Source organism: Misgurnus anguillicaudatus, chromosome 11 (genome assembly GCF_027580225.2).
Source record: "Misgurnus anguillicaudatus chromosome 11, ASM2758022v2, whole genome shotgun sequence".
NCBI classification, from domain to species: Eukaryota; Metazoa; Chordata; class Actinopteri; order Cypriniformes; family Cobitidae; genus Misgurnus; species Misgurnus anguillicaudatus.
In genome coordinates this window covers 18,210,271-18,225,162 of record NC_073347.2, presented here as the reverse complement: position 1 = coordinate 18,225,162, position 14,892 = coordinate 18,210,271, and the positions used below count along the sequence as shown (strand labels likewise).

The 14,892-nt window shown below is 37.5% G+C and overlaps 2 protein-coding genes across 6 annotated transcripts in view; both read right to left on the bottom strand.

The window, feature by feature from the left end:
- The window catches only part of ndst2a (N-deacetylase/N-sulfotransferase (heparan glucosaminyl) 2a), a 154,708-nt gene extending 149,461 nt beyond the window's left edge, over window positions 1-5,247 (bottom strand). For 3 of the 4 annotated variants that reach the window (XM_055169368.2, XM_055169371.2, XM_055169369.2), the window contains exon 1: window positions 5,094-5,247. The gene's annotated coding sequence lies outside the window, so the exon portion shown is untranslated. The remainder of the gene's footprint in view (window positions 1-5,093) is intronic. The other variant, XM_055169370.2, reaches the window with a different exon arrangement.
- A 1,931-nt stretch (window positions 5,248-7,178) lies between these two features.
- The window catches only part of zswim8 (zinc finger, SWIM-type containing 8), a 54,398-nt gene continuing 46,684 nt past the window's right edge, over window positions 7,179-14,892 (bottom strand). For both annotated transcript variants that reach the window (XM_055169359.2, XM_055169361.2), the window contains 2 exons: window positions 10,619-10,797; window positions 7,179-8,704 (listed from right to left, as the gene is read on the bottom strand). In XM_055169359.2, coding sequence (XP_055025334.2) covers window positions 8,501-8,704; window positions 10,619-10,797 — 383 coding nt within the window. In that variant the 3' untranslated portion in view covers window positions 7,179-8,500. The remainder of the gene's footprint in view (window positions 8,705-10,618; window positions 10,798-14,892) is intronic.

The following is a 14,892-nucleotide window of genomic DNA, read 5'->3' as shown; positions in this document are numbered from 1 at the left end:
AATCGATTTTTATCGATTTAATCGATTCGTTGTTGCAGCCCTAGCTGCGAGAGATTAAATTTTTTTACATGTGGATAGTAATGACTGACAGGACGAAGTTGGAGGATTTTGCACAACAAATCCATGACAAATCACGGATTGCTTGCAGTAAGGATGCTTGGCTTCGCGCAAAAGTGAAAGTAAAACTTGAGTGCGGGCTCAAACGCAATTTAAATACCCGATGCCTGAATTTCATACACGACAAATACCCATCCAAATCTTTGAGAAAATGCATAAGCATTTAACTATATTTTTCCTCCCTATAAGTCAAGATAGCCCAACAGGCAGGGCGAGGATGCATTTTGATAGCTAACTGCCGTGACGCTGGGCTAGCGATTTTGCAAGCCCTGAGTGATATTGCGTTAATACATCAGTTCGACGGGACAAGTGCGTAGATGAAACTCCGAAAAAAGTTTTTAAAATCCTCTATTGTGGGGAACTTTTTCCTCAGATTCAAAGCCTAGTATAACAGTCACAAACAAGTCCTTAATGAATTTAATGGCTGATATATCGGTGCACCCCTAAAGAAAACTACAAAAATAATGACATTAAACTGTCTTCAGATCCAAACACATCAAATGGCTTACTTAAGGTTGTATATATTACAAATCAATCAGATTATCAGGTTTTCCATTGCAAGTGAAGTAAACAACTGAGACAACCCTAATGGATATCACACATCTGACTGAGCAATTTCTCAAAAAGAGCAGCCTGACTCAGGCATTCCAGAGGGGTTTTCCTGATTATCAGGTTTGTATTAAACCACTACCCCACATGTGAATCAACACCAGGAGGAGGTGGCTTCCATTCAGGATAGGGGTTTGTGCTTAGCCTGCATGTCTTTTCAATTAGTCACACTCAATGTTATCCCCCGAGAAACGTCGGGAAGAAAATAAACACATTTTTAATCTGCAGCTGTGCAGAGATAAATAAAGCGAAGAGAGACGTAATATTTGTGGCGTGATTTTTGAACCAGGTGAGATTTCCTGGCAACAGGTAGATCATCAGAATCACCTGAGGGAACAACCAAAATCAGACAATATAGAGATGAAAGCCCACAAAAACATATAGCCTAAAAAATGTATTAGGCTAAAAGCAAATCTGCATATTGTTTCTCAAGTAATTGTAACAAACAGATAAAATATCAACAATATCAATCCTAAACATCCTTAATATGCTACTGCATTATATCTTACATCTTAGTCTGGAGAAACGAAACACAAATTCCCACTCTTAAATCATTCATTATTCATAGAGCAGTAGATATAAAAGATCTCTCTCTTCAATGCCGTAACCTGTGAAGATAACACAAAGCTAATTGAAGCCCCACAGGGTTGTAAATGAAGGATGCTTGTATCTCTGCTGGGCTGACAATCACCTCAGAACTCATCTGATATTGAACCAGCATGCTATTAATATTTCCACCTCTTGACCCCTGCTACACAGCGATCCCAACAGCATCCCTTTTTATTAATAACAAGAGCTATTAGGTTCAGCATACTGATCTGCTATTAGAAAATGAAGAAGTGATAAGCGTGCGCTGACTGTCCATTCGTCTCTGCCTCTTGACTGGGTGAAGGCTCTTCTGTTTCAGTCAAATGCTTCGGGCTCGTTCTCACGGCTTCAAATGCCTGACACAATCAAAGCTGCAATGAACGTCTTTCAAACCTACTAAAATGACAACATATGACTGCAAGTAAACAGCCTGATAGGAACTGGGCATGCATGTTGAGCAAATGACACAAACTCAGGCAGATCAAGTGATCAAACAGCCTCACAAAACAGCATTTTTATTCCAGTCCACACAACAGACTGTATGCCGAATCCGATAAACTTCCAGATTATTCGGATTCATATTTATTACTATTATCAATGGTGATGGTATTGCTATCATTTCTCTTGGTGTCCTCAAATCTATTTGGAGATGAATGCTACATCTGCTTATACATTCCTCTAGGAGTGTTTCCACCATTGCACGATTGTGATAAACCTTTTAAAGCTGACATAACACAAGACGTTTATGCCAATTTAATGTTAATTTTGCTTATATATAGAGTAGTATTTCATTATTCGTATGTCCAAAGAGTCTTTCGTTTTGTCAGATTTCTAAAAGAAAAGATTTTTGGCGTAAAAGGTCGAACACTTGAAGGCGTGCGGTAGGCGCAGCTTCGGATACTACTTTTGGATTTACAGCCAACATACATGGATATCAAACTTAAAGTTTTTTTTTTTAAATAACCAGCCTTACATTATATATATGATCCAGAATCGGATACTTAGTCAGTAATGGACGAACAGGAACAATAGCAGCAACGATTACAGCAGGACGTCTCTATCAGTTAATTAATCCTTGCTTGTTTATCCGCAATTTTAATAAAAAAGCAATATAATCCAGTTTTTAACTGCATTTGCCCGTTTTAAAAGGTGAAATGTTGTAAATGCAGTACAAAGTGCTGTTGTTTGTGTTGTTTACATTACATGCACGTATGCGCGATTGCAAACAAAACACGTGAGATTTTAAATTACTTACGCCTTTGGTTGTGACTCCTAAACGGGGTCTTTTAAAGTTTTGACCGCTCCAATAGTTGTAAAAAAGTGGAAAATCCAGCGTCAAACTGAGCCTTGTTTGTAAAACAATCCTCTCCGAAATACAGCAAACTCATTCGCAATTACGTTGCTGTCCGGGAAAAAGACAGGGAAAGCTAAATAAGGTTTTCTTCTCCTTACATCCAAAAACACACTTCTTTTGTCGAACTATCTTGCTAAAACAAAGTTGTCGCGTGCTGTGCAGTGATACTGGTGACTTCTACTCAACGGAGCAATCAATGCTAATGCGCATTCTCGCTCTCACTTGACGTGCAGGGCAGGTGTGCTTTTCTGGAGGTAAAGGCCCATAAAAGGAATATGGGGTCAATCAGTCGTAACGGAGACCCCCAATTGAAAAAAACTTTCAGAAACTTGTAGGAAAAAGGAGGTGTGAGTTTGGCTCAGAAATACTCTGTTACAAGCTCAACTGCTTTTTTGCTTATGTTAAGCATGAGGACTACAACTCTTAAACTGTGTTAATAAGTCAGAATGCATGAAATAGCATTAAACCTCCCCTTTAAGATTTTCTCGTGTTGACATGCCTCTCTGATTTCTCAGTTCTGCACAAGACCACCTGACTCAGCTTCCTGAAGATTAACAAACTAAAAAAATTGTTGTCCTTGCCTTAAGTGAAGAGTGACAACAGACTGTGGACTGCACTGCAGCCAATGCAGTTGTGCATTATTTAGGCAAATAAAATGTGACTTTACAGACAAAGCATACCATTTATTTAACAATGACATGCAATTTAATCTCCTGACACAAAAGCGTTCATTAGACTCATATCATCATAAAGTATAAATGATAAAATGTGCAAGGCAAACAACTTGTAAATTCAGTTAAACGTACCTTTCAAAAGGTAATTTTGGGCACAAAAAACAAGCATGTAATACTTTATGCTTTCAATTAAGATACAGGAAATTAATCCTAGCTTTAGCAAAATAAAGAGCGGCCTGATCATTTAAAATCATTCATCTAATGGGTTTCGGGATTTTACAAGTCTTGTCCTACTTTCAGGGTATTTTTAACAAAAAGTGTCTTTGCATGAATGTCACCCTCAGGCCCAACACTCATTTAGAAAATTATCCCAGACATTTACAATGATCTCAGGACAGAAAGCAACTCGTTTTCAACTCTCAATTCAATATTAATTAGGTCATGCTTTTAGGGACTGAGTGGAGCGAGTTATGAAGCAATAGCTCATATTTGCCCTGTTTTGAACTCTAACTGTACAACACAATCTGCATGGGAAAGAAGAAGAGGAAGAGAAGAGGACAAACAAATATACAAAGTATTCAGTTACTGAAATAAGATTCATCAAACACTACAAAAACAATTTCATTGTGTCAGTGAATGTTTAAAAAAATATTGCCCTGGGATGGGGAAAATCATTTTATGACCATTCATAAAAATGTCTTCAAATTCCTTGCAGGCAATAAAAAAGCGGAGGATTGTGTGCAAGGAATCCGGGCGTCTGATAACTCCTGTATCATTAATTCACTAACTGCAAAGATACAATTTCATTTGTTAACTATTTGCAATTATGGTTAACTATGCAAGAGTTACATACATTTAATGATTAATATTAAATATTGAGGAAAACTGTGTGTTTAATTATATTGTTTATTATTAAATATAAAAAGATCAGACGTTATACAAACGTACGTTTACACGTGCAAATTTTCTTACGCAAAAAAATCAGAACATGCCAAACAGCAGCCATGCCTCATCCATGTAGATAACTGAATGAAAACGTCCAAAAGTTCAAAGTAAGAGCCGTCCCACGACATATGCTGTTAATATTCACCAGCATGCAAACAATGACCATTTAAACAACAAGACATTTTGTAAGAGACAGCAATGCATAGACACGAGACATTCTTCCATCACCTAAAAAACAACAGAAACTCAAAGTAGAAGAAATCATTAATGCCCGTTTTATGGCGTTAGATAGCAAAGCCCATTTAGTATCTCTTGACTAAGCAGGCAGACACATTTAAAACCGCATGCAATAAAAGCAACAAGCATCCCACTTAAAAACCCGACTTCTCGGACTTACGTTCGCACACTTTCCTGTTACTACTTTACACGACGTATACGAACGGTGTTTGTCTATCTGTTAGGATTTTACTTATATCTAAACATCTTAATGAAAATCACAAACTATAGAAAACTTCCACATATCTGCAAAACTCATCCTTTAAACTCATCTCCCAAACTCTACGCGGATGGGTGCTGAATGCATTTTTATGCAAGCACGATAATATCATTAGTGTGAAGTATCGCTTTTGTATAAATATATTTGTGTGCTCGCAAACTAAAATAGTTTTAAAAATTAAAGCATGGTCAGAAGTCGTTCCCTCGGATTTTCTTTGGAACGAGGTTAGCGCGGCTAGCGGTAGCCTTTTTTTCACTTCTGAAGACGCAAATCCGCGTTTATTATGAAGAAACCACAAAACACGACTCACCGTTACATTTTTCTGTGATACAGCTATCCGAAAAAGAGCCTTAAATGTTGGGAAAGTTTATAAAAGCAAGCTTAAACTCAAAGTCTCGTTGACAGCATCACTGAGCCGCCATCTTCACTCGGCTATGATGCTCCTGTTGGCTTGAGACGCTCTACCTACCGAAAATTCTGGGAGAAACCAAGTCGGTCCCTGCAGTGGGGGGAACTACACATCCACCTACACTTCACGTGACATTATCTGATGTTATTTTTAAAACGTTAACATCTGGTAGGATTTGTTGAATTCGATAAACTGATGTTCAATCACACTTTAAACATAATATTCCGGATGTAGTAGTTTAAGAAATAAATCTATGCGAACGAACCCCCACGATGTGCAATATGTGAACATACTTCCGAGTGTGTACCGAGCAGGGATTCGTTTTTTTTTTCAGGTAGGGGCCCAAACAAGGACCGACCTGGGACTATCGTGCATTGTACTAAAACATTTGTGTTGTAGACGTACATCTATAATGTACTTTAATGTAATGTGGGTTGATGATGTAAAGCACTGATAGTTTCTTATGAAGTGTAACCAATAATGGTTTATCAGAAAGACACAAATCATCAAAATGTTCCCCTTCACACTTAAAATAAGCGTGCGAGTGTTTAATTAAAGTTCGCTGTCTGTCTGATCTGTACTGAAGGAAAAGAAATAAAGGCAGAGCAATGTGGATGTTTAACCTTCTAGCGCCCCCAGGTGATGAAAACACTGCAAGCCCAATGTTGACACTGTGAAGGTGTATTGCTCAATTGGGGTTATTTCTAACACTTGTTGTGAAAAGTTTGTAATAAAACAATGTAATAGCCTTTGAAGTAAAAATTAAAAAAATATTTGGGACAAAAGTCTGTAAAAAAGCCTTTAACGTAAAAAAAAATGAAATTAGAATACCTAAAACAATGTAACTAATATAATTGCATGGCAAAATGTCTATATATTACCATTCTAACGTTTTGGGACACTTTAATATTTTCCTCACATTTTAATACAAATGTAACTTTTGGAATGATGTTGTGATTGAATATTTAATTATTTTCAGTGTAGTCACCCTTTGCCTAAAATTTGGAGAAATCTGCTCTCGACATCTCTTTTCGGCTCTTGCTGGTTGCTTTTCTTTAAAGGGACACTCCACTTTTTTTGAAAATATGCTAATTTACCAGCTCCCCTAGAGTTAAACATTTGATTTTTACCGTTTTTGAATCCATTCAGCCGATCTCCTGGTCTGGCGGTTCCACTTTTAGCATAGCTTAGCATAATCCATTGAATCTGATTAGACCATTAGCATCGCGCTCAAAAATAACTGGAAAGTTTCAATATTTTTTTCTATTTAAAACTTGACTCTTCTGTAGTTACATCGTGTACGAAGACCGATGGAAAATTAAAAGTTGCGATTTTCTAGGCAGATATGGCTAAGAACTATACGCTCACTCTGGCGTAATAATCAAGGATTTTGCTGCCGTAACATGGCTGCAGGAGGCGCAATGATATTACGCAATGCCTGAAAGTAGTCCCCTGCTATTGAAAGTCATAGATATGTACATATCTATATATCTATGATTGAAAATAACCAAGGGGACTATTTTCGCCTGATGCATAAAATCATTGCGCCTTATTTTTTAGCGCAATGCTAATGGTCAGATCAGATTCAATGGATTATGCTAAGCTATGCTAAAAATGGTACCGCCAGACCCAGAAATCAGCTGAATGGATTCCAAAACGGTAAAAATCAAATGGTTAACTCTAGGGGAGCTGGAAAATTAGCATATTTTCAAAGAAAGTGGAGTGACCCTTTAATATTCACTCAAAGTCATGCATTTCAAATATTTCCTAATACAATTTTAGTTTTCTGATGCAAGAAATTGATAAGATTTATAAATTATAAAAGTCATTTTAAACATTAACAAAAAAAAGTTTTTTAAGATTATGAGAAAGATTTCACTCTTGTAATCTTAAATATCTACCAGCTCTCCTATGATCCACTTTTGTATTTATATAGGGATCTAATCAAATGCTGGTCTTAAATGCATACACAGACACATTAAAAACTAGTGTTTTCATTTATCTTTATTAAGTAAACTCTACATTTTTAATATTGCTTTGTTCCAATTTAATTTTTCTCTTTTCCCTGTTTATTCTAGATTACAGCCTTTTTCAATCAGCACAGTTTATATATTTATATGTATTTATATAGATTTTTGTTTGTTTTTTTCAACCAAGCTACACTTGAAGAATACAAAAATATCACAGTACATTTTCTACGCACTCACTCTCCACTAATGAGTTCCAAAGCTGGGGCTGAGCTGACGCTGGGAACATGAGAATCTGGCAGTGACGTTTATTGACCACTTAACTACGCTAAGCCGAGGGAAGCAGTTAACCTATATTATACCGAGAACAAGAAATAACAGATGTGTGGTTTAGCTTACTTTAAAAATATGAAATTGCGCAGATACCAACATCCGTTTATTGTATCCGGAATTGCTTGTCCGAGCTATAAAATCCAACCAATTTAAATATCAGGAAGCCCTGACATTTAGAAATTCAAAAGTTGCGTAATCTGGTCCAGCCAGACTTCTCTGTTCCAGCACTCAACTCAGCACCAGCAATTGACTGGAAAAGGGAACCCACAGAGCAATCAGTAATAACATTCTTCCATTCCTCATCTTACTCTTCAGACACACCGCACTATACAAAGTATTAAAAACGAAAGATAAAACAAACCATTTCAAGAATCCTCACCCGTACTTTGATTATTGTCATAGTAAATGTCTCTTCGATTCTTTTAACAAAGTTTTTTTTTATACACTGCCATTAATTTTCCATCGTTGAAATCCTTTATGACCGGTGGAGAATCTGCTCTCCAGGGTAGAGGAATGTTGCAGTATGATCCTGACGTTCAGTGGCATCGTTTAAATTTGAACCAAACATTAACATAGCAAGTGGAAACCTTCATCCCCTTTATTGAACGTCTAAATGAACTCAGGGGACCACAAAGCAAAGCACAGAAATCAGTGAATGCAGGATGTTAGGACAAATAGAGAAAACATTGATAGCCATTAAGTTACTTGACAATACACACCAAAATGAGAGAAAAAGAGAGAGAGAGAACAAAAAGAAAAATTAGACAACACTGGGATCAACGACTCAAACGAGGGACCCATCAAATGGAGGAATTTACCTGCTCCAGTAGCCACATTTACATGACTTTAAAAACGTTGGGACTACATGTCACGTGAATGGACTTGTACAAGAAGTTGGGTTTGCTACACTTCCTAGAGTAGAAAAGTGATAGCCGTGTGTCGTGTTAGTGGTCTAGGGAATAGCTGCAGGTATAATAAAGATTTTTTCCCTGCTGGTCTCTATAGCAGTCAGGGTGAGAAGGTGGCCATCTCCAAAGAGATCCTCTGCCAGAGTTCCTTTGTCTGTTTGCCCCTCTTCAGGTTCTGCAGGACGTCGTTGAACTGCATCATGCCAACTGGCGTCAGGCAAAACGCCCCACGTGCACTTCGGATGATGTTCACAAAGTCGTCGTAGTCTGCCGGAGTCAGATGGATCAGCCTATGGTGGATATACTGAAAAAAAGGAGACATTGTGATGTGGTGGTACGATGTTATTTTAATTATTTATTGATGAGGGTAGTACTGTAAATGGAAATTCAAGTATGGCATTAGTATTGTGCAGGGTTCCCACGCCTTGGTTAACTTCAAGGACCTTTCAAGGACTTTCCAGGTCCAATACCCTCAAATTCAAGGACTAAATGTGGGGACACATTTCAAGTGAGAGCAAGGTTACCTTTTAAGATACATTGTTATAGTTCCCTTTCGAGGGAACTCGCGCTGTGTCACTGTGGTGATACTTTGGGGACGCCTCCAGGCGTAAGTGCGTCTGAATGTGTATATCAAATTCAACCAATAGTGAGACTTAATGACACAGTGACGCGGAAGCCAAGAAGTATATCGCTATCTAAAATATAGCCAAAGACGGCATTACAGGGACGAGGAAGTATGGCAAGGGAGACGCAGCGTCTCGTTCCCTTCTCATGGAACAACAGTTACATACGCAACCCGAGACGTGTTCATGTGTCAAAAACAATTATGCAAAAATGCATTTTGGTATGAATTAACATTTGCATACAGAAGATTTTAAAAACATTTAAAGCGAACAGTTTAGCATGTTTGCTTAAAAAGTGTAGAATTTTTATGATATTATCCTACACTACACAGGGAATAATATGGATTTTTTCCAGAACACTTCTTGCATAAAATAGATTCAAGCACTTTCAATGACCTGTATCTATGTACGTATATTTTCAAAAACTTTCTAGTGCCTTGAATTTTTTCCCGCAAATTTACAAACTTTCAAGGATTTCAAGGACCAGTGGGAACCCTGATTGTGAATCTGTCTAGCTGTCAAACATTTAGTGGAATTAAAGTGATTAACAAACTGTGTTACCAAAGTAATTAAAGGGTTAAATTCCCAACAAATACACAAACTTGTATGTAACCTAAGACGCTTTAGATAAAGGCATCAGTCACTGCATAAATATATTCTTCTACTGGGTGACTCTACCCTGAACTCATTTTAATAATAAAATATGCAAACGGTTTATACAGTGTCATGTCTCCGGATGTTTCTAGGAAGTAACAGCATATGGAGCATATTTCCCACCAGCATCATCAAAATGACTGGGCAGATTTCCGTCCGGCTACATCCTCTGGGTCCCTCGTCTCATTAGGCACGCATGGAGAAAGTGAATTAGAGCTGGCACTGTCTCCCTTTCACATTTACCTAACATTCATGTGCAAAGATTAACAGTGGCAGACATTCTCTGGTCTGCGCATTTTTAAATTAAAGGCAGCGATGACAATGGTGGCCACTTGCGTAGGCAATCTGCATAGCTTGCTGATTCGACAACTTTAAAAGTCTCTGAAAGAACAAAATATAGTCTCGAGCCAACAAGCAGATAACTGCAAGACGGGGTCGTGTGTGTGCGCACGAGTGTGGGTGAGAGATGGAGTATGTGTGTGCTCCTCATGGCTTTGGGCTGTCACAGTGTGTTTGATGCTTTCTCATCAGTATGCCCCATCCTGTGAACAGACTCGAGCTTTCCTCTCTAGTTTTAACACTTCAGAATTGTTCATGCACAATTTATATTCAGTGTGGGCGAGAATGCCATCACAATCCAGCCACTTGAATGCTCTAAAACCCCGAACAAATCGTCTCCTTAAAACTTTGCAGATCTTCCAACAGTCTAGGAGTCTAACTGATAGGTGGTTGTAACAGATCCAATACAAAAACATGATGCAAAAGGAAAGCATTTATATGAGTGTAATTTTAACTGCTTGCATTTAGGGTAGAATTTATTCTTGGATCGCCCATCGGGAAAAGGAGTTATTTCAGCGTTTATCCAATTAGCAGTGTTATTAGTAATAATATGCGCATGATTAGCTCCCCAGGCTATTTCGTGGTGATTTGGGAATTTGTACCTGTAAGTAGGCCTGCTGGCAGCGCTGCACGAGCTGGTGGAAGGCAGGGGTGCGGAGGTGTGCGTGGATATGTGCTGGGTTTAACCTCTGCAGAGCCTCCATAATGATCTCTTGCAGGACAAATGGACTCAGTACGCCTTTTGCTGCACCTACGCAAAACTGGTACACATGGTTCACACCTGACCAAAAAAGAAGAGACAAAAACAGGATTGAGAAATGAACAAGAAATGATTCAATGAAAGTATTGCTAAGACGAAAGATTGTTTTAAAGGGGACATATCATGAAAATCTGACTTTTTCCATGTTTAAGTGCTATAATTGGGTCCCCAGTGCTTCTATCAATATAGAAAATCTAAAGGTCAACCCAGTAACTTAGTTTTCCTAATCATTCTCTGCAAGCATGTGAAAAAATAGCTCAATGGGATCTGGCTCCCCTTGTGATGTCAGAAGGGGATAATACCGCCCCTTAATCTGCATAATCTAACTATGACACTCCCATTTAGTGCAGAGATCAGCTCATTAGCATTTAAAAGGACACACCCAAAATGGCACATTTTTGCTCACACCTACAAAGTGGCAATTTTAACATGTTATAATAAATTATACATATGGTATTTTGAGCTAAAACTTCACATGTATACTCTAGAGCAGAGGTCCCCAACCACCGGGTCGCGGACAATTTGCCACCAGGTCGCAACAATGTCTTGAAAAAACTTGTATAATAGCTACAGAATAGCTTAATCGTGTATTTTGTCCTTTTATAGCCAACTTCAAATAACATCAAATCCTCCACTTTTGTACAGGGCCGCACTCTCTCTTTTTCTTTGTCTCTCGCTCTCTCTCTCTCTCTCAGCGCATTGGCGATCACATTCCTGTCATTAGCATTTGAGCATGCAGTAGGGTACAGTACTTTTAAAACACAATTGATTAAAGAATTGCAGAGGTATGACTTTATGAATCATTTGCAAATGTACCTCGCAAATCATGTAAATACGTGAAGACGTTCAAGTCTGTGATATTGCAAATGAAAAGTAATTCTGTAAACAAAAACTTAAAAATTATCCAGCGATCGTGGCACCACAATCAAAATAAACTCTTTCTGCAGTAATAATATTTTAGCGGGTACACTTTTAACTTAGGTTTGAAGGAACCTAAGTCCTGTGTCAATCATCATTTAAAGCATATGGTAAACGTGGGTCTCCATGCCTCCACACCCAGCCGCAATTCTGCTCGCTTATCTCCTCCTACACTGCATTTTTTTTTCTTCTCTTCTGTTACTTGAACTTGGGGCTGGAGCCCGACCTAAGGCCATGTTTACATTAGAGCATTTGCATTTTAAAACGGCATTTTAAAATGAAAACGATCCTCGTTTATACTGGCATTTTTAAAAGAATCTTCATCCACACTATACACCACCATAAACGCATGAAACATGACCAATCACGTAACTGGGCATGCGCATAAAAGTGTAAAATAACTTATTACTCTAATAATAGCTTACCTTTGCACGTTTACGCAGCCTAGGGGTGTGCGATATTGACAAAAAGTCATACATGGGTCCTTTGCTGGCAACTATAACAGACACTATTTTTGAACCTATAAAAATGTGTTTGGGAAAGTCTTATACTGTTCTATGTCCCCCCTACAACATATTAATATGATTAATAGGTTAATTTTGATTTTACTAAACAGCGAGGTCTTTATGATTTAAAAAGAAAGCATTCAAGTGAACAGTAACAGTAGCGAACCTGAAGCAAAAATAAATTTCAAATGCAAACTTTAATCAAACATAGTAAGAGGTGAAGTATTGCTTTAGCCTACCAGAAATGCTTATTGCATTAATTTTTAAAAGTGTGCAAGGTCCGTGCACGTCCTCCGCTAGCAACACACAAATAGCTAAAAGCAAGCGCCTAAACGAGCATTATATTAATGACGTTGAGTTTATTGTTTTTATTAATTTATATTCACAAAACTTATCAACAAAACATCGATTAAAATTAAGAGACCAATTATCTGAAACGAAATTCATTTTAAAGTAGCAAACAAAACTTACATTAAACTGGAAAATAATGTCTGACCCATTACAATTCTCCCTTCATATTGGCCTTTACAACGCCTATATTGCGTTTAAAATTACAGTCTATCTTTCGTAAGCTAACTTAATTTAAACAAAACATAAACACTTATACTGTTCTAGCTCCCCCTTTAACATATTAATATGATTAATAGGTTAATTTAGATTTTATAACTAAACAGAAAGGTCTTTATGATTTAAAAAGAAAGCATTCTAAACAGTAGCAAACTTGAAGCAAAAATAAATTTCAGCAAATGCAAACTTCAATCAAACATAGAAGTGAAGTATTGCTTTAGCCTACCAGAAATGCTTATTGCATTAATTTTTAAAAGTGTGCGAGGTCCGTGCACGTCCTCCGCTACCAACACACAAATAGCTAAAAGCCAAGCGCCTAAACGAGCATTATATTAATGACGTTGAGTTTATTGTTTTTATTAATTTATATTCACAAAACTTATCAACAAAACATCGATTAAAATTAAGAGACCAATTATCTGAAACGAAATTCATTTTAAAGTAGCAAACAAAACTTACATTAAACTGGAAAATAATGTCTGACCCATTACAATTCTCGTTCATATTGGCCTTTGCAACGCCTATATGGCGTATAAAATTACAGTCTATCTTTCGTAAGCTAACTAAATTTAAACAAAACATAAACACATTAAACCCAACAATACTCAAACATTAATATAAAACAGACATTATCTATAAGGATACATGTTAAAACAATCCAATATAGCGTTTATAATAGCTGGTTGGTAGATGTTTACTATTTTTGGCAAAACCTCTGTTGCAAACCAACATTTACATCAATAAAATAATTTTTACTTTGAAAATTATGCGCTGTCACGTTAATATTAGCTGTTCGTTTACATAAGACTCCGTCTACGTTCATTTACACTCAGAGCAACGTTTGAGTTCTCAAACTAAAACAGGGTCTTCAGCGTTTGCGAACGAATCCGTTTATGAGGGTCGAAAACGGTGATGTAGTGTAGATGAAAGGCGTAAACGTAGCAAAAGTAACGCGTTTTAAAGCATAAACGCATTATTGTAAACATAGCCTAAGGTTCGAGCTGCCTTCGAGAACAGCAAGCAAAGTTTGTTTACCATTAAAGGACAAGTTTGGTATTTTACACTTAAAGCCCTGTTTTCAGATTGTTTACTTTCCAACAGGTTTTATCGTAGTTTTTGTCCAACTCCATTGACTTGTATTAGATGTGCTGTGAGGTACGGTATTACTCCACCAGTGGGAATGTTGTTTGTATTTTTGCAATTTTCAAAGGTGGATTATCGCCACCAACTGGGCTGGAGTGCCCACCACTCAAGCTCCCAGCGGAAGAACGCACGGGTGCGAGGCGCCTGGAAAAACGGGCCCACAAGTCAACAACAAATGGTAAAACAGCTGTTGGAAAGCATCTTTTGCAGCGATTTTTTGTGTGAGCATATCAGTGAACACCCCTGACCACTCGGTGAGTTTCACGTCTTTGTAAACGAAAGTTTTATGCGTTTTAGGAAGGATTGTTCCAGTGCACCTATGCAGCCATTGTAGAGGTGGGGGGTAATACAACAAACACCCGAAAATTCTCAGGCAGGAATCATATGTCAGTCCAAGATTTCAGTCCAAACCGTTCTATTTCATAATAAACAATCTGAAAACAGGGCTTTAAGTGTAAAATACCGAACTTGTCCTTTAATTATTAAGACTAAATGTGCAGGCAATCTCATAAAACAATGAAAGAAAAAAACCGTCCGCCAAAATATGGTTTTACACGTCTATAAAAATACACTATAAATAAAACAATTTATTATTTTCCTAATGCATGGTTGTTTGATCTTTACTTCCGTTCAAAACGATATACATTTTGCAAAGGAGGATTTCAGCATTTTGTTCGAACAGCAACTAACCGTCCCCCCAACCTCACGCCCAGGTCCGCGAAGTTTTTTTAAAGCTGAAACCAGTCTGTGGTGTGAAAAAAGGTTGTGGACCCCTGCTCTAGAGACACCAAGGATTTATCTTACATCTTAAAAAAGTCTTGTGAAATGTTCCCTTTAACAATAAACCAATAACTGAAAATACCTTTTACTGAGTTGAGATTTAAATTCGACTAATCTGGATATGTCCAGAGTCTATAATAAATATGACCCTGTCTGCAAATCCCAGCTGAGGTCATATAAAATCATCCTACATAATGTAAAG